The sequence below is a fragment of the Talpa occidentalis genome, unplaced genomic scaffold, assembly GCF_014898055.3.
Source record: "Talpa occidentalis isolate TD23 unplaced genomic scaffold, MPIMG_talOcc4v2.1 talOcc4.7, whole genome shotgun sequence".
In the NCBI taxonomy this organism is placed as follows: Eukaryota; Metazoa; Chordata; class Mammalia; order Eulipotyphla; family Talpidae; genus Talpa; species Talpa occidentalis.
The window spans coordinates 85533428-85553915 of NW_023605083.1; the positions used below are offsets into that span (position 1 = coordinate 85533428).

A 20488-nucleotide genomic window follows, 5' to 3' on the forward strand; every position below is an offset into this window, starting at 1 on the left:
CAGACAGGAAAGGGATCCAAAGAAGAGACTTCTGATTTGAAGACTAGATTGAGTGCTAATTATAGCCAAATGGCACTTGAGTGGGATAGATGCTGGGTTTTCAGGAAGGTGGAAAAGCAATGTGAAGGCCTGGAGGTAAAAATGTGGTCTTTGTTGTCTTCGTTCTTGTTTATGAGATCAAATTTCATTTTTTTAGTTGTTGGAGAGACTTGGCAAAAGCAGAAGATCAACAGGGAAAGTTACTGAGTATACTCTGAAATTACCTATCTCTTTCTCATGTCTTCTTAACAGAAAAAACTCGAGTCTCCACCTCCATCCACCAATCCATTCCTAGAAGATGAGCCAGCACCAGAGATGGAGGAACTGGCTATAGAGAAAGGAGACTTAGATCAAGTAAGTCTGGTTTTGCATTCCCACAAGCAACCTACCTCATGTTTGTTTCTGAGAAAGGGTTTGCTTGCTTCGAATCCCATCCTTTGGCTGCTGGTTATATTGGGAGATTACAACTTTGGTGGTCTTTATAGAAAGGCTTTGTCTGAAAGTGCATTTTGAAAACTGAGTGAAAGAACAGCCCTTCCTGCCCCACCTCTGCTCTTGAAGAGCCTCACCACCGGAATTAAGGACACGCACAAGTTTAATTAGCCCATGTGGTGGGGTAGCAGAATCCTCTGCCTCATTCATCATCCCTGAGCTTGTCAGCTTAGCTTTCAGTTGTGCTCTCATCTGGTACAGTGATGATGTGAGAGGCTAAAAGATCCTTGGTGAAGTTAGCAGCAGCAGCAGCAGCTCAGAGAGGCCTCTACACTGTAAGTTGATCACTTTAGGTCTGGAAGCCATCAGAGAGGCCTGGAAACAGCAAGGTGACCAATGGCATATTTGGAGAGTTACTTTTCAGAACACTCTAGCACTTTCATTTCCTTCGGATTTTTCTGTCCAATTCTAAATTTCCTCTCTCTTCATCCTACAGAGTAATATTTTGTTTCACTGCCATTTTATGACAAGAAAGGTTAGAGCAAGAACTCAGAACTTTTCCTTTCTGGATTAACTATCCTTCTTTTTAATTTTCTGTATTTGGCTGCTAGAGAGTCTTTTATAATATTGTTTGGCTCCAGATACCACCGAGAGGGAGTCTGGCTGTAAAGACCAGCTCTGAGAAACATAGCTAACCCCACATTCCTGGCCAACTGAGGGTAGGTGTACAATCCTGGAAGGAGCCAAAAAAGCTGAATTTCCAGGAGCAGTTTTGAAGTGATGCAATAAAATGTGTCTGGTCCACTGATTAAATAATTGCAATAACATGGATACCTCACATTTTTATGGTGCTGTATAGCTTAAAGGTCTTTTACATGCTTTATTTCATTTCGTCTTCACAATGTCTGCTTTTCATTTTATATGATTTTATGTGAACTGCAATGCCTGCAGCTCAGGGAGGTTAAGTGATTTGCTCAGGAACAGATAGTTTAGAAGTAGAGAAGCTCAGACTGGAAGCCAGGTCTAGAAGTCAGAGACTAGAATTCCTTTTCTGCCCTTCTTTACACCATAATGTCTCAATAAAAAATAGAGGACACAGAAATGAATCTCATGGGTAAAAGTGAATAAAAACTGAAGGTGTACTTTGAGACTCACCCAGAGCACTATGGGAGTAAATGTAATTGGTCTAAAGCCATCATATAAGCTAGCATGGGGGGAAAGCAAGAGATTTCTTTGAACTAAAGAAATGCATCTCTTGCATTATGGGAGGAAGGACGGGGCTGGGAAGCAGGAGTTTGACATAGAGCTCATTCTGGAATATTCGGGTGCCTGCACTGTCCGAGCTTGCTTTGTGTAGTAGTGCCATTGCCAGGGTCCTCGTGTCTCCCCAGTGCTAGTAGCTGCTGTTGTCATGTCCAGTTGAATATTCAGATGCTTGTAGTGCACCCATGAAAAGCTATCCCTTTAGCTAGTCATCTCTAGATGTTATTAAACTCATCTATAGACTTCCCCCATCACCTACAAAATTAATCTTTTCAGGTAAAATATGACTTTTCTTTTTCATGGAGCTTCCTGCTCGTTCTGGAAGCTTGAGATTACTGTCATAAGGACCAAGATCTGCTCACTCTAGGGACACAGAACACAAATACATGGGGCGAAGCAGAGTTGGGTGTTAGGAAATGCCGGACTCTGGTCCATCATTATCTTAGCATGTGACTTTCATTACTCTCTCTGGACTTCCCTATTTTCTTTATCTTGGAGAAAGTCAGTAGCTTTCCAACTGTATTCCTTGGTGCCCATTAGGCATCACCGTGGGAAGAAAGACAGCTGTGGGAGGAGACCAGGGCCTGAGGTCTCTGTGAACAGAGCAGTTCTATGTTGAATCACTTTTATCATGGACTTCCAGGTGAAATTTCTTACAAACCATGGGTTTTAGCTCTATTTTTTAAAAAAAGTCCTCTAAGCCCTTGGGCTAAATGATGCACCTAAAATTTCTCAGGCTGTCACTTATTAGGAATAAAGCTTACACACGTATGACTCCTCACATTCCATCCCTGATCTCCCACTACCTCACCAGCACTTGTCTTGCTTCTGGTTAAGTGGGAACCCCAGCATCCTGCTCTTCCCAGCCACTTACTGGCTTCTGGATTTGGGTGTACAGAAAGAACAGGAGCCCTGGAGGGGTGTTGGGGAGGAAGTCCACAGGATGCTAGCAGTGAGCTAAGCTTCAAGAGGGGAGTGGGTTGACCTCAGTCACCAGTAGGCAGTAGGCCCTCAAGGTAAGGGTCATTCCCTGGCTCACTGCTGTAGTTTAGGCCTGGCAATTGAGAAGGGAGAGCAAATTTGCAAAGAAGTATTTAGCTTGAACAATCAGTTGCCAGTGTTCTCTAGTGATAAAAAAAAAATGGCATTTGCAAGGGGTCTAAAGGTGGTCAAAGTATGAAAGACAGAAGAAAAAATAAGGAATTTCTGGTGTAAAATGTACCCTTCTGGTGATCTGAGCAGTTAGATTTAATCTGTTTACATTGGATAGTAATAAAAGGAAATGGAACCAGCTGCAGACCTCCTTACTGTGACAACAGTAACCTTTTATTATTCCATCAAACTCCAGGAGGAAATAGCTTAAACATCTGCAGCTTTTGGACAGAATTCACACACTCAGAAATCCCGCCTGCAAGCTACTGCTAAATGACTTAGTATGTTCTTTAAGTTGAGGATCAACTGTTTGGGGAGCTGGACAGTATAAAAGGAGACACCAATCTGAGCTGAAATTCCAGCACCTATTTGAACATGCACACATGTATAAAGCAAGTATAGAAAGGAGGCAGTCCAGTGAACAAAAAGAAACAAGGAAGCTTCAGACAATCCCTCCCAGTGTTCCCCCTTGCTTCCAGTGCTCACTAAACATGCGGTAGGAAGACTGAGAGCTGAGAGCGGGGGTGGTGGGTCTGTCCTCACTGCCAGAAGTGGCCTCCGTGGAGCTGTCACCTGTGGGGTGGGTTGGGATGCCTGCACTGTCTGCTTGAACAGCTCTCTGCATGCCAAACTAAGAGTGTTCAGTGGGGGCTTATCAAGCACAGGGCCTGGGGAATACTGATCAGGATGAGCTTGATGGAATATCACGTAGCCATTTCCATTTCTCACTTGGAATCTTACAGATGAGCTTTTCAGACTTATCCAGGCACAGATTTTTATCATATATCACTATTGTTCATACATAGAAAGTAAATGGGTTAAGATATATCTAAAACTTGTTCACATTCGGAGTTGAATTCTACTGAGCCACTTTTTAAAAAACTTTTTATTTTGAAGTAATTATAGATTCATAAGAGGGCCTCCCCAGTGGCGCAGCGGTTGAGCGCTGGGTTGCGGGGCTGCCCGCGGCCTCTGAGGCGCCGGTTCGATCCCTGGCTGCTCCCCGGCCACCGGAGAAGGGTCCCGCATGGCATGCAGACCTCTCCTGCCGCCCGCTGCTCCCCTCAGCAGTGTCCTTCGGTCCTTCTGCCTGCTCTGCTCCCTGCTCTGGCTCTGGTGAATTCTCTCACCCTCCTGCGCTTCTGACTGTACCCAGTGCGTGTATAAACAAAAAACAAACAAACAAACAAATAAATAAATAAAACATGCCTCTATAAAAAAAAAAAAATTATTAGATTCATAAGAAGTTGCAGAGTACAGAGCGGATCTCCCAGCTTCCTCAGTGGTGACAGCCAACATAGCTGAAGGCATCTTGAAACCAGAAAGCCCTTTTTAACTCAGGCCTGGGTGTCTGTTTTCCCACAGAGTATGATGATGTACCATTTCTTAAGAGTGTTGGCGACTATTATCTTCGGGATTTTCTGTCAGACCATTGGCACCCATCCTCCAAAAGTCCCCCGAGTTTTTTTATTATTATATTTGCTTTAAAAAAAATATTAAACTTAGAGAAAAGGTGTAAGACTATTACAAGGAATTCTCAAATACCTTTCACCTGAGGATATCAATTGTTAACAATTTATTACAATTAGTTTATGATTTCTCCCAACTTCTCCCTCCTCCGCTCTCTCTCTTTCAGAACAATTTATAAGTTTGCAGATACTATGTCCTTTGCCTGTAAATATTTCTATATGCATTTTCTAAGAAGCACTTTCACTTATATTACCACAGATCAAAGTCATAATTTTTTTAAAGATTTATTTATTTATGCATACAAGGACTGGGGTACAGGCTAGAGGTGTGGGGGGTGAGAGGATGCACCAGAGACAAAGTGGGGAACAGAACAGGCAGATTGACTGAAATACACTGCTGAGGGGAGCAGCGAGCAAGTCAGGAGAGGTCTGCTGCACCATGTGGGTAGCTCCCTGGCTGGCCGGGGATCGAACTCGTGCTACAGTAGCTGCTAATAGCTTCATAGGTTGCGTCTTAACCCCTTGTACCACCAGGGAGGCCCAAAAGTCATAAAATTTAACATTAATATAATTATATAATCTACAGACTTTATTTACATTTTGTAATGTAGCCATTCTAAGGTGATCAGTTAGAACGTTGTCAGTTGTTGGAAAAGTGCACATAGATTATTAAATAAATAAAACTAAATACAAAATATACTTGTGGATTGAAAACATGACAACATTCTGGATTATGTAAATTCCCATTTGTAATTACCAGAGGTTATCCTGCAGGCATGTCAGTATTTTTTCCAGTGGGATGAAAATATGAAGGGGGTAATTATGATACTTACGATGGCTGTGTTATAAGTATTAAACAGGCATCTGGGTACAGTGACCGTATTTTCCAATTCTAAAACCAGGATATCAAGTCCAACAAAGTTATACAAATTAAATTGTCTGATCATTTAACAAATCCCTTTACTAAAAAGAATGAAATCATTAGAAAATTAAAGACAGAATTCTTAGAAGGTTAAAGGGAAGAAAGCCAAGAACTTGAATAGGATACATCTCAGGTTGATATTTAATTGCCAGTTTTTACAAATGTTTTAAACTACTTCAACTTTTCATTTTTAAAAATAAATAGAAGAAGGTAATCATTATTTCTGCCTACCATTGGAGCCTTAATTTTTCCTATATTTGCTAAAAGATATGAACAGTTCAATTCAACAAGTATGTTCTGGTTACCAATTTATACTCAAATTGTATCTGGCATCAATCCCAGCAAAGCCTGTGGGTCCTTTTTTGGACATTTGACAATAGATAGAATTGACTTTTTTAAGGACTAAAAAAATGTAAGAAGATCCTTGTTTATTTTTTAGATGTTTTGGAAAGGAATTAAGTAGCAAATATTTTTATATAGCAAACAGTTTTTAAATGCTTGTTTGCCTATATGACCTATATGTCAGTAGTTTCCAAGTATCTGTCTGGGGACCAGTGCTGGCTCAGTTTTTCATTGCTCAAAGGCAAAAAGTAAAGACCAAGACCACACAGTCAATCAGTCTGTCTGTCTATCTATCAATCACTAAACAGATAAAATTACTGTATTTTCTTAGGAAGGACTGCCTTTATGCCGCTATTTTGTCCTTATATAATGTTTGAGTATGAAATATTCTTTCTTTTGGGACTTGTGATGAAAACAAATAGAAAAACAGAAACTTAGCAACCCTCTGTTGGTCCCCTACCCTGCTTTTTCCTTACATTTACTTGATGAAATTCAAGTGTCCTCGCTCGGGTCCCAACATGACCAAGAAAAGAAGGAACGCAAAGGTTTTGCCCCAAGGGCTATGGTATGTGTGGCCTGTTTACTGTACCAGCTGCACCCAGCGCATGCCCAGGGACAGGGCTAGTAAGAAAGTTGTCACTTGGAACCTAGTGGAGGCCGCAGTCATCAGGGCCATTGCCAAGGCAAGTGTCTTTGTACAAAGTGATTGACCCATAATAACAATCAGTAAATGGAGACTATCAAAGTTAGACCATGTGAAAGTACTCTGTAAGTTCTAAAGCACTGAACAAATATAAGGTGCTGTTATTAGCTAGTCACATAATGAATAGCTTCCAAATTGAAAACATATGTGTTATCAAAGTAGCAGTAAATCTCTTACCATACAAAGCAAAATTTAAAGGATGCTAACAAAGTTGACTTTTCGTTCACAAGCTGCTGTGAATCATAATGCAGGACATAGTCTATTTTCATCAGGTGTTTCTTATCTCTAAGTTAAAGGTGAACTCTGAAGGGATATTTTCTTTGAAACGGCTTTAACATTTTCAAAGATGGCTCAAGGCTAGGCTTTCTCTTCTTCTTTTTTTCTTTACAGCCAAAGAAGCCTAAAGTCCCAGACAATCCATTTCATGGCATTGTTTCCAAGTGCTTTGAACCTCATCTCTACGTGTATATTGAGTCCCAAGACAAGTGAGTGATGAATACTTTACTGTTTTCTACTCATTTCTCCTTCCCCAGGTCATGGTTGGGCCTCACAAGGGCACAGATCCTTCCAGAGGCTGAAGGAGGGACTTGGCATGCTTACAATCCTTCCTGGAAAGCTGTTAAAGATATTTTTATATCTTCTGAATGTTGTCATTTACTACCTGTATAAATCTCAGAAACCTGAGTTGGACTCTGATAAGGTCCGAAATGAATCCCAACTCCCCCTTCCCATGTGGGCACTGAGTCCTTGAACAGCTCTACATGTGAGCACACGAGGCTTTATAGTGTCAGGCCTGGAAAAGGGAGAACGAAAGCCAAATCTCTAATATCTATTTTTAAGTATAATTTGTGTAACTTTTCATTTTGGAATAATTTTGACTTACAAAAATGTTACAGAAATAAAGCCAAAAATTTCTCAAATACCCTTTCTCCCAAGCATGTTAACATCTTACAGATTCACACATGGCAAAATCAGGAAGGTAATGTCATCCCATGAATGTTCTTTTTCTGGTCCAGGATTGAGTCTTGAGTTTACTTGTCAGGTCTCCATTAACCTTTATGTGGTTCCTCAGGCCTTTCTTTGTCTCTCTCTTATAAAAGAGTATTGACCAGTTATTTTGTACAGTGATCTCAATTTGGCCTTTTTTATGGTTTGGATCAGGTTATGTTCTTTGGGAAGCTTAGCATACAAGTTATGTGTCCTTCTCAGCCTATCATCATATCAAGAGTCACATCATGTTGAATCGTCCCATTGCTGATGAGGCTGACTTACTCACTTGCTTAAGGTGGTGTCTGTTTTCTCTTCTGTGAAGTTACTATTGAGTGTTTTTCCTCTTTGTAATTTCTAAATATCTCATGGGGAGATACTTTGAAACTATGTTAGCACCCTGTTTCTCATCACACATTTCCTGTCATTTTGACATCTTTTGTGATTGATTCCTGCCTGAAGCAGTTATTATTGTAGTGTTTGCCTAATGCTGATTGTCTATTTTCATCTTTTTTTTCCGACATTTACTAAATGCAGCTCCACTGTAAGGAAGAACTTTTCCTCTGCCCCCACTTGTTTGTTTATATCCATGTGGACTCATGAGTTCTTTTATGGATTATTATCCATTTAATATATAGTATATGCTTTTCACAAACTCAGGGACTCCAGAACATTTTTTAAAAGATTTATTTACAAGACTGGGGTACTGGCCAGAGGTGTGGAATAGGGGTGAGAGGATTCACCAGAGACAGAGTGGGGAACAGAACAGGCAGACTGACTGAAATACACTGCTCAGGGGAGCAGTGGGCAAGCCAGGAGAGGTCTGCTGCGCCATGTGGGTCAACTCCCTGGCCGGGGAGCAAACTCATGCTGCAGTGGCTGTTCATAGTGTTGTGTCTTAACCCCTTGTGCCACCAGGGCGGCCCCCTCCAGAACATTTTAAAAGCCACAGTTCCTCATAGCCAGAGAGTATGTTTATGTTCCAGTGTCCATTTCTCATGCAACACAGGAAGACCCCTTCTCATCCTTGACCCTCTGTTTGTGGGTATTTACAGCCAGAGTAACTGGTGAAGGCCCTTCCTCACTGGCACGTAAATTTTGGAAAAATAGGTTTCTGGGACAGACCAAGGTGACTGATTGGAGACAGGCTGACATGGACTCCTAGAGGTGGCCTGGCAGCCAAAAGAACAGACTAAGAACCAGAATGGCTCAGAGAGGGAGAACAGCGGCTGTGAGAAAGTTCTTGAGCAGATTTCTCTGGGAAAGTATTTAGACCCTGGAGCCCTGAAGTCCAGTCTTTTTTTTTCTTTTTTTTTTTAAATGCTTCTGTCATGGGTTAGGAAAAATTCTCATTTCCAAATATGTTTAAGGGGTAACTCTTAACCTTAAGAAACTTTTTCAAGTGGAAGTACTACATGGAACAATATACTTATTCGTCTATTTTACTTCTGTGCTTTTCCTCTCACTTACAAAATAGCACATATTAAAATCCCAGAAAAATATTATTTTATGAAAGAACCTTTGCATTAACAAAAACAACCTCCTCACCAACACCCCTATTAAAAAGTTACCTTAATGTTTTTTGCCTGGGAGAGCCAGGGTTTCCCTCCTGCTCTCTAGCCTGGCTTGTGTCCAGCAGACACACCGAGGGCAGGAGTTGCTGTTATATTTAGTCCTTTGAAAACACTCTCTTCTGCAAAACCTCTTCTCTTGGCACATTAATAAGACAGCCCTATGGGGCAGGAAAGGGGCATCAGTTATTTGCCAATGGGATTAGCAGCTCTTGGAGCAAGCCACCTGGGTGACTATATTTGGACCATGCCCCTTCTTCCCTTATCAACCATAGTTCCTATTTTCAAAAAGTCTTAAAAGCTGCTGGGTCCAGGGTTTGAAGCACCTCTCAAAGAGAACCACATCCTTTTCCAAAACCCACCTGTTCTAAAGAGACATTTTTCTGAATTCTTATAATTCTGGTCTCCATTCTTTTCACACGGCCTTGATTCATCTGAAGTATACTCATTGTTCATGATACTTTGGGCAAAGAGCCAGACCTCCCTTCCTCAGGGACTCTCCATTTCTCTATGAAAAATGAAGTGCTGGCCACTCACCCTGCTGCTTGGCTGCTCTTGGCTGTTTCCACAGCGCTGGGGAAGTAGCGGAAGCTCCTCGGAGGAAAACTGCGTAGGTTGTGCTGTTGTCGCTCCAGAATAAGCAGCAAAAGTTTGAAGTAGAAAATAGAGTTCAAGAAATCCATTTCCTCATCTGTTAAAAGAGAGAAGCAGACAAAATAATGCCTAAAGCAGTGGTTATTAAACTTTTTTTGCGTCATAGATCCCTTTGAGAACCTGGTGAAAGCCATAGACCACTTGCCCAAAAATCCACATGAACCCACACACTATTTTGGGTCTTGTTTAAAGTGGTTCTAGGAAGCCCTTCCTTCCTTAAGTCAAAGAAGCCTAAGGCTGGGGAAGAAACTCGGGTGGGGACTGATTCTGTATCAATTACTACTCTTTAGCTTGGACTCAGAAATCTGCAAGAAAGAAAATCTTAGACCAAGATCCTAGATGACAGAGACCCAGTATAGCAGTGGAAAGAGCATGGGTCTGAATGCCAGAATCAGAGCTCTATACTTACTGACCTGAGCCCATGAGCATGGTGCTCACCCTCTCCGGGTTTATTCTGTCCTCTCCATGCCGAAGTTAATAGTGGCTGCCTCACAGGCTCCAAGGTGAGGATGAAATGGATGACATATTGGCGCTTGCCACACATAAGCCAAACCTTCCCTGCCTGTCCTTGGATCTTGTTCAGGACGCTAAGACAGTTGGGTGGCCTGGTCAGTGTTAACAGCTTTCCGCTGGGTCTGGCATGGGATCTACCCTCCCACCTCCCAACCTTCTTAGCCCAGGGAAAGTTCAAGCTGCATTAGGAGGGATTATAGGGCTGGTACCCAGGGAGGAGGCAGGAAGAGAGGATGTCCCCGAAGCCACCTCTTTAGCAGGTTGGGCTAAAGTTGTCCTTGCATCTTTAAGTAGATTTCTCAGTTTGCATTCACATTCAGTGTATTTTCTACTTTGGGATGTTAGTGTATTTTCTACTTTGGAAGATGTGTGATTTCCTTAGCCTGACTCTTGCAGGACTTTCCATTCAGTGATATTCTCAGCCAGAAAAATTATTAGTGACTGCATTTCAGCCTGTTCTTCTAAGTTCCCTATGGTAGCTTTGGTTCATTAGTGTCCCCCTCCAGCTTCATCAAACCTGGAGTCTTTCTGTAAACTGATTTTGCTTGTTGTTTATTTTGAATGTATTTCATACTTACAGAAGAGTCCCAGGAGTTGTACACAGAACTCCATGGCTCCTTAATATTTCAACAGTAAACAAGGACACAATCTACATAACCACAGCACAGACAGAGTCAAGAAAATATTACCGTTTCATCCATAGCCCCCATTCCATTTTACAAGTTATTACAATCATGTTTTTTTGTTTGTTTGTTTGTTTTGTTTTTTATATAGTTTTTTTTTTTTTTTTAAGATTTATTTATTTATTTATTTATACAAGCGCTGGGTACAGTCAGAAGCGTGGGAGGGTGGGAGAATTCACCAGAGCCAGAGCGGGGAGCAGAGCAGGCAGAGGGACCAAAGTTCACTGCTGAGGGGAGCAGCGGGCAGCAGGAGAGGTCTGCGCGCCATGTAGGACCCTCCTCCGGTGGCCGGGGAGCAGCCGGGGATCGAACCAGCGCTGCAGAGGCTGCGGGCAGCTTCGCAACCCAGCGCTCAACCGCTGCGCCACCGGGGAGGCCACACAATCATGTTTTTTAAATAGATCCAGAATCCATTTCAGGGTTACAAATTGCATTTATTTGTCATATGTCTAGTCTCCTTCAATCTAGAAGTGTAACTCGATCTTTCAAGTATAACTCGATCTTTCAAGTATAACTTGAAATTTTTGAAAAGATCAGGCTAGTGGCTTTGTGGGATGTCCCTCAGTCTGGGTTTGATTGCTTTTCCTCCTGATTTATGATTTATGGAGAAGTGATACTTTGTTCTTCTGAGTAATTCATATTAGGAGCCACATAGTGTCCATTTATTCTACCACTTGTACCGTTCATTTTTATTACTTGGTTTAGATGCTGTCTATTTGGCTTCTCTTCTTATTGATCATTTTTTGATTAGTAAATGTAGAGAGAAACCTTAAAAGCATAAAATAGCCGTTTTAATCATTTTTCACCTACTTGTTTTACTGCCCATTGATGATACTTTTATTGATGATACATTTATTACTAAACGATGCTGTTTCTAATCTCATCATTTCTTCAACCTTTATTACTTCATTCTATTTTAAGCAGAAACTTTGTTTTCCGCATTTACTAATATCAGCATGGACTCATTAATTTCTTTTTCATTCAATGAGTTATAGCTATATCTTTTTCTTACTTTATGTAGAATAAACTTAACCCTACAGAAAAATTTTAAAAATCATACAAGTTTAGGGCCTCCCCAGTGGCGCAGCGCTTGAGCGCTGGGTTGTGAAGCTGCCCTCGGCCTCTGTGGCGCCAGTTGGATCCTCGGCTGCTCCCCGGCCACCGGAGGAGGGTCCCACATGGCGCACAGACCTCTCCTGCCGCCCGCTGCTCCCCTCAGCAGTGTACTTCAGTCCTTCTGCCTGCTCTGCTCCCCGCTCTGGCTCTGGCGAATTCTCTCACCCTCCCGCGCTTCTGACTGTACCCAGTGCATGTATAAACAAAACAAACAAACAAATAAATAAATAAAATAAAATAAAACATGCCTCTATAAAAAAAATCATACAAGTTTCCCACATTCCCTCTCCCCTCTTTACCCAATGTTAGCATATTACATAGCCGTAGGATGGTTACCAAAACCAGCAAGTTAACTGTGTGATACTCATTCCTAAATACTAGACCTTATTTGAACTGCACAATTTTTCACTAATGTCCTCTTTCTCTTCCAGGATCCATCATCATTTATTTTAATGCTAAAATTGTCCCTGTTTGGTCATTCATTGGAACCCCTTCAAGCTGGTTTTTAATCTTTTTTGCCCTCCCCTATCAATTTTGGGGCATTTTCTTTCTGGCACAACACAATGCCAGGTTCATCTTGTACTTCCCTACCCTAACTCTGTAGTCATCCATTTTTCCAAAGATTCCTTGTTCCTTTGGTTCGGAATAATGTTTAGAAACTAAGTTTTGGGCATCAGATATGTTCATTACTGCTTCTAGGTCCTTTCAGCCGAGAGAATTAGCGGTGTCTGTGTGTGTGCATGCATGCATGCATGTGTGTGTGTGTGCGTGTGTGTGTGTACCCATTTAAATCTAGTTTACATGTTTATATAGCAAAATATATAAATTTTCAGGGAGTTAGGATGGTTCCCCTCTGACACTGTTCTTATTTCTTCATCATTTCAGAGAAATCTTTGCTTTTTCACAGTGTTAGTTGCTCAGAATGGATGCAGTTTGCCAAGGAAAATGTCTCTGTTTCAAACCCAAAAACAAAAGGGTAGAATTCCAATGCCATTGAATTTGAAGGTATTCCCCATGAGTAGTTCCAATGAACATTTCCCATAAGGAAGGAGAGAGAGAGCGTGCGAGCTGGCAATCAGAGAAGGAAGAGGGAGAGGACAGAAGAAAGAAAAGAAAAGAATTAAAAATAATGGAGTAATTTGTGCATGACATGAAAGTAATTGGTTTAGCACTCAAAGAAATTAAGAAGGGACATTTATGAAAGAAGGAGATTAAGTTAGAAAAGACAGATGAGAGAAAACTAATTGGATGTCTTAATGAAAACTAAATTTTTTGAAGAAGAAAAAAAAACCCTGCGAGTTTACACTGATATTGCCAATTCTATTCTAACATCACAGGTTTTATTTTTGTCTATAACTACCTACTACAGCAGTGAGAAACTTGAAGTATCCTCTATATATTTACCTATGTGTTCTGTTTACTTGTATGTAACCCATCTCTCAGTTGTACTCAAACCAGATCTTAACTCCTTGAACACACTGGCCACACCAGAGCCGAATCCTCCGCCCCAACCAAAGGGAATAGGAAGGGGTTAATTAGTTTGAGGAACCTCTAACAAATTTCTGTAACTTCCTTAGGAGCTCAGGCTGCTTTGCCTTGCTCATCTTCCCAGCTGACTTTGTCTGACTGCCATCTTCCTCTCCCAGTGCCATTTCTACTTTACTTCCCTTTTAGAATATTGTTCCATTACTGCATATCCACCAGAAGAAACCAACTTGGTCATCCATTGATAAACTTGCTCTGCAGTGAGGTTTTTCTTTTCAATTTTTAATCTTTTCCTCTACTGTTAACCGCTCTGCAGTAGTCTTTATTCCTAGGTCACTTTATTTATCAGTGGATTTCACTTGACCCAGCAGTATTTCACATAACCCCCTGAAATGCTTACACAGTTCTTGGGTGGAAAGCTCAAGCTGCAGGGAAGAGGATAAAAGATACATCTTCATCCATGACATGTTTTTTTAAGTTGGAGAGAAAGTGAATAACAGCAATCAATAATCATCATGCCACAAATATGAATAAAGCTTTACCATTTGGAAATCAAAGCATGATAGAGTGGACAGAGCTTGATTTTGGAGTCAAACTCAAGTTCAAATTCAAGCACGGTAAATTCTGTGACCTAGGGCAAGTTATTTTATTTCTCTCCACTGCTATTTCTTCTGTAAAGTGAGGGTAATACTCAGGGCTGATACAAGGATTAAATGAGATTATAGTTCTACAGCAACCAGCACAGTACCTAGGTTATAGGTTTATAGCTTAGTGGGAGAGACCACAAAAGTTTGTGGTGAACAACGTGAAAGGGCAAAGATTTGAAGAATGAGTGTCCAGATGAAACTGCAGGTCACCTGTTTCTTCTGCCTCAGCCAACCCCTTTTTCTGCTTCCCATCCTCTCCTCTTTTTATTTTTAATTTTCATTGAAGTAACATTGGTTTATAACATTATGTGAGTTTCAGGGCCTCCCCGGTGGTGTAGGGGATTGAGCGCTGTGCTGTGAAGCTGTCCACATCCTCTGCATGCGGGTTCAATTCCCAGCTGGGCAGGGAAAGACCCACATGGTGGGGCAGACCTCTCCTGTCTCGCCCGCTGCTCCCCTCAGCAGAGCTTTTGGTCAGTCTGCCTGTTCTGTTCCTTCTTGTCTCTGGTGCATCCTCTCACCCTCCTGCGCATCTGGCCTGTACCCCAGTTCTTGTATAAATAAATAAATCTTCAAACAAACAAACAAACAAAAAACACATTATGTGAGTTTCAGGTGTATAGCATAATACTTAAAGATCTGTACATCTGCATTGTGAGCATCACTGATTTCTGGTTGCCATCCTCCACCACACCATTGATCCTGTTACCAGTTTCACCCACCCACCTCTGAACCTCCTATCGTCTGGGGGAACCACCAATCTGTTCTCTGAACCTAAGAGTTTGTTCATTTGCTTGGTTTTTGTATCTTCCATATATGAGTGAAAGAATTATGATATGTCTTTTTCCATCTGACTTATTTCACCTAATATAATCCCCTGTAGGTCCATTCATGTTGTCACAAATGACAAGATTTCCTCTTTTTTAATCCATTTATCTGATGACAAACACTTAGGTTGTTTCCGTATTTTGACTATTATAAATAATGATGCAGTGAACATAGGGGTGCACATATTTTTTTGGATTAGTGTTTTTGTATTCTTTGGATAAATATCCAGAAGTGGAATAGTTGAATCATTTGGTGTTTCTTGTTTAAAAAAAAAAGATTTATTTATGCATACAAGAACTGGGGTGTAGGGCCTCCCCTGGTGGCTCAGGCCGTTGAGCGCCCGCTGTGAAGCTGTCTGCAGCCTCTGCAGCGCCGGTTCGATCCCGGCCAACGGGCGAGGGTCCCACATGGCACAACAGACCTCTCCTGTCACACCCGCTGCTCCCCTCAGCAGTGTATTTCATCAGTCTGCCTGTTCTGTTCCCCACTCTGTCTCTGGTGAATCCTCTCACCCTCCCTTGCATCTGGCCTGTACCCCGATTCTTGTATAAATAAATAAATAAATCTTTAAAAAAAAAAAAGAACTGGGTGCAGGCCAGAGTTGTGGGGGATGAGAGGATTCACCAGAGACTGGCAGATCTACTGAAGTACACTGCTGAGGGGAGCAGCAGGTGAGACAGGAGAGGTCTGCTGCACCATGTGGGTTAGCTCCCTGACCAGGAATGGAATTCATGCTGCTGTGGCTGTCAATAGCTTGATAATGCTGAGACTTTAACACCTGTGCCACCAGGGAGGCCCTCACTTGGTGTTTCTATTCTTAACTTTCCATACTATTTTCCATGGTGGCTGCACCAATTTACATTCCCACCAACAGCACACTAGGGTTCCCTCTTCTGTATAGGCTCTCTAGGCATTTGTTGGTCATCGTCTTTTTGTTACTAGCCATTGTAAGAGGTGTGAGATTTTGTAGTTTCGATTTTGCGTTTCTCTGAGAATAAGTGATGACAAACATCTTTCCATGGGCCTATTGGCCATCCTTTTGTCTTCCTTGAAGAAATGCCTATTTCGATCTTCTGCCCTTTCTTAAAAATCATGTTCTTTGTTTTTTGTTGTCGTTGTTGAGTTGTATTAATTCATTATATTTGGGGTATTAATGCTTTGTCAGATATATGGATTTGCAGGTTTAATGATGGTTTGTTGTGCTTCACAGAAACTTTAGTTTGGTCTAGCCTCATTTGTTTATTTTTGCTGTTGTTTCTTTGTTCTTTGGAATCAAGCCTACAAAGAGATCACTAAGGCCTGTGTCGCCATCCTGTCTTCTTTACCAATCCTGTGCTCACTCCTCACTCCACGCCTTTATTCTCTCACTTGAACCTGCTGTGAAACTTTCTAGTCTCCTCTATTCTTTCCTATGTCTGAACCTATTTGTTCATATTGTCTATTCTGCAAAATTATCATGTTGTTGCTATCTTGAAATCTAATTATTATAAGCATGTAGGTCTTGTCTTCCCAAATAGGTCAAAGTGTCTGGTGGGCAAGCACTGTCTGCTTTACCTGCACAGGACCTTGATCATGGCTTGGCTCTTTGTGAATCTTGATTGGAATTGCCTTAGGAGTGATAGGCACCTCCTTGTGATTTCTGTCAGCAGGTCATTAAGCCACACATCTTTTTCTCCAGTAGTTCTACAAGAAGATCCTGTCAGAACTCAGCATAGTATTTGGTGCCTGGAAGAAGTGATAACCTTATTTTGGGTTTGTTATGGTTTGGTTTGATTGCTCTTACTTGTATCTTATATATACCATCCACAGAGCTTGACATGTACTAAATGCTCAATCAGTATTTGAATTATGTATTCAATCTGATGAACCTTACCCATCCCCATTGGGATAACTTTTACTCTTTTTTTTTTAAAGATTTATTTATGCATACAAGAACTGGGGTACAGGCCAGAGGGGTGTGTGTGTGTGGTGTGTGTGAGAGGATTCACTAGAGACAGAGTGGGAAACAGAACAGGCAGATTGACTGAAATGCACTGCTGAGGGGAGCAGTGGACAAGTCAGGAGAAGGTTGCTGCGCCATGTGTGTATCTCCCTGGCTGGGGATCGAACTCGTACTGCAGTGGCTACGGATACCTTCGTAGGTCTTGCACCAGGGAGGCACCCAATAACTTTTACTCTTTATTCTTGAAATGTTGATTGCTCATTTTCTGATGTCTTATATGTGCCGATATAAAGAGGGGGAGGTGGGATGGTTACCCTGACCTGTTTATTTCTCCTCCACACCAGAGATCAATGTCAAAAATACCCCAGTAGACAGTCTACAGAATATAGAAAATCTTTAGAGATTTTTTTTTTCCTAAGTGAAAATTTTCTTTACATTCTCTTAATTTTATAATCTCATTCATTGGATTAGCTCTGAAATGGGAGTTAAGTGTCGTGACTTCAGCTTCTAGGGGAATTAGATGAGTGATTAAAGTAAAAACACTTGTGCGCTCTGGCCCCTGTTTGGGTTGGTACTGCAGATTCGAACTTACAATCTCTCATATGAAGACTCAAGTGGAACCTTTTGCCTTTGTTACATCCTCTCTCTACTAGTTCCTGCCCACCTCCACCTTACCACCCTTCCATTCAAATCCCTTCAGAACAAAGTGTGGAGGTTGCTCAGCTGACTATGTATTAGACACCAACATCACTGGGAAATTAGCTTCACAGATCAGCTTGCGAAATGGACCTGCAGGGAGCAGAAGTGGGACAAACATCCCTACTTTCAGGGAGCTTATGATAACATACATGAAACACCTAATCCTATGCATATGTTTATGCTGCTATACAACATGCAGCATTCATCTTTTGTACCACCTTCATCTTATCATATATCACATCTTATCACATGAGTACAGTCTCAAGGACCATTCTGAAATTCAAAGATTAGTGAAAAAGAGCCATTATTGATGAGCACTGCCTGCTGAAGTCCCAGGTGGGGAGAATATTGCAGGTTTCTTGAATATTTGACATCAAAAATGTTTAAAAAAAAAAATCAAGGGTCTGTATCTTTGAGACACAGAAGTTCATATTGAGAGAGAGGGCCAGTGTGAGTAGGACTTTTCTGAATACAGCCTGAGCTGGTCTTAAGGATCAGTGGAGAGGTGGTAGAGAGCATGTTGGCCAGGGGAGGCCTTCAAGCATTTGGGGGAGGAGCTGGAACAGGGGAGCAGCTGAAGTGAGTCTGACTTGAGCTGAAGTGGGTCACTGAGGAGGGGATGTGGGAGATTAAATGGAAAAGCGAGGCAAGATGCAATGGTGAGGAGTGGTTGTGGCGACCCTGGAACTCTTAATTACTAATGAGTTCCTTCCCTCCTTTCCGACCTTCACCGCATGCAAAGACCCAGCCTAGGCCTGAAGTTCTTTGAGGGCAGAATGGCTACATCTGGATATAATAAACTTTCCATAACAAAAACTCTTGAGTAAAAAGTCAATTTTCTCCTATTCCTGTTAATTAATGCTGTGTGTGGCTCTTGTCTTTTTCTCCCTGACTGTTATATAAATATATTTTAAAAGCACAGCTGGATTCCTGTAGCCTTAGCATCTATAAAGATGCTAAATGTCAAGGGGATGAGGACCCCTTGCATTTCTCATACCACACAGCTGTGCAGGGAACAATTAATACAGCCCTGTTGGATTCTAACAGGTAATGACTCCATTGGTGACTGAGGCAAATTCAGTGATGTTTGAACTGGAAGTGGGAGAAAAATTGCAACTCTCATCACCATCATGGCCAGGAGCAAGCCTGGAGCTGCTCAAACCCTTTCTGATGTGATTTTTTTACACCTTTGGCTCTGGGAGTTTTAACAAAAACTGCACTATGGAAGAAGCGGCTTAGAGTATTTCCTTAGTCTCTCTCTGTGTAGCTATCCAGCTCATGGGCACATTTAATTATGTTTATCTACTGGCATAATCTTTCGTGTTTTAGAAAGTAATAGAGTAGAGTGGTTAAAAGCATAAGATTTTGAGTGAGTCTGCTTGGTTTGAATCCTGGTTCCCCCACTCTCCTGCTATATGACCTTGGATGAGGTCCTTAACTTTTCTGCACCTTGCTATTTGAAAATCAGCATAGGAATAGTGCTCACTTCATAAGGTTATTGTGAAGATTAATTGAATCACAATGAAATGATGCCTATAGAGCACCAACATAGTGCCTGGTATGTTGTTTAAGTGTTCAGAAAAATGACCATTATTGTCATTAGTTAGGGTTTTCTTTGTGGAGAAGAGGAGTGGTACTAATGTGATAGTAGAACCAGTGAATGCACTTAAATGATGGATTCAAGCTCAGCCGTGCCCTAAATTGTGTGACAAAACTGCTACGTCTTAATTTTTCCATCTCTTAGGGGACCAGTAATACCTTAACTCCCTCACAGGGACTTGGAGTCAAATGCAATCATAAAATGCCTTGGAAAGTATATGGCATTAAAAAAACTAGCAACAACAAATGTTGGCGAGGTTGTGGAGAAAAAGGAACTCTCTTGCACTGCTGGTGGGAGTGCAAACTGGTCCAACCACTATGGAGAGCTGTGTGGAGATTTCTTGACCTACTAAACATAGAGCTTCCATATGATCCAGCAATTCTACTCCTAGGTATTTACCCAAAGGACACAGAAACATCAATTCCAATGAGCACCTGCACCCCTATGTTTATAGCAGCACTGTTTACAATAGCTAAGCTTTGGAAACAACCCAAATGCCCAAAAATAGATGACTGGATCAAGAAGATGTGGCACCTATACATCATGGAATATTACTCAGCATTCAAAAAAGATAAACACATGCAACTTGCAGCAACATGGATGGGGCTGGAAGGGATCATGCTCAACGAAATGAGCCAGAAAGAAAAAGAAAAATACTAGATGGTCTCACTCATAGCAGGAATCTAGAAAACTTAAATAAGGGACCAGGGAAAAGAGTAACTATAAGAAAGTAAAAATCAAAATCAACAAACAACTATGAACCAGAGACATTTTATGGGGGGTGGGGGGCGGGGAGGGGAGGAATTGGGGTCAAAATAAGGGGGTCACAATTGTATGGGGAATATAAAAATAAAATTTATAATAAAAAAAAGAAAAGTATATGGCAGCTCACAAATGCCAAATTTTATTACTGATAGTATTATGGGATGATGGTGGGGTTAATAGTAATATTGATTAAAAAAAAATGGGTCCAATTTTAAATGTGAAAAGCAATAGGCATGATTACTCATAGGAGTTATTTAAATACATTACAAATGAAAACATTTGCTTAGCTTTCTTGAAATAAGATAATATGGTTATAAAATATAAAATAACAGTTTTTCTGCTTTCTAGAAACCTTGGCGAGCTGATAGATCGGTTTGTGACCGATTTCAAAGCCCAGGGGCCACCTAAGCCCAACACTGATGAAGGGGGTGCTGTGCTCCCCAGCTGTGCCGACCTCTTTGTCTACTATAAGAAGTGCATGGTACAGTGTTCACAACTTAGCACCGGGGAGCCAATGATTGCTCTGACCACCATTTTCCAGAAGTACCTCCGAGAATATGCCTGGAAAATCCTCTCTGGCAACCTGCCCAAGTAAGTACTCTTCTTTCTAGTCTGAGTGGTGAAGTAGGAGTCTAAAAATGCCTAAATATGGGAATCTGTCAGTAAATCCACTCTG

At 41.4% G+C, this 20488-nt stretch overlaps 1 protein-coding gene across 4 annotated transcripts in view; it reads left to right on the forward strand.

Annotated features, from left to right (window-relative positions):
- Window positions 1-20488, forward strand: part of VPS53 (VPS53 subunit of GARP complex) — a 169662-nt gene that overhangs the window by 113287 nt on the left and 35887 nt on the right. For all 4 annotated transcript variants that reach the window (XM_037492353.1, XM_054689029.1, XM_037492354.2 and 1 more), the window contains 3 exons: window positions 292-393; window positions 6713-6807; window positions 20161-20403. In XM_037492353.1, the coding sequence (XP_037348250.1) occupies window positions 292-393; window positions 6713-6807; window positions 20161-20403 (440 nt within the window). The remainder of the gene's footprint in view (window positions 1-291; window positions 394-6712; window positions 6808-20160; window positions 20404-20488) is intronic.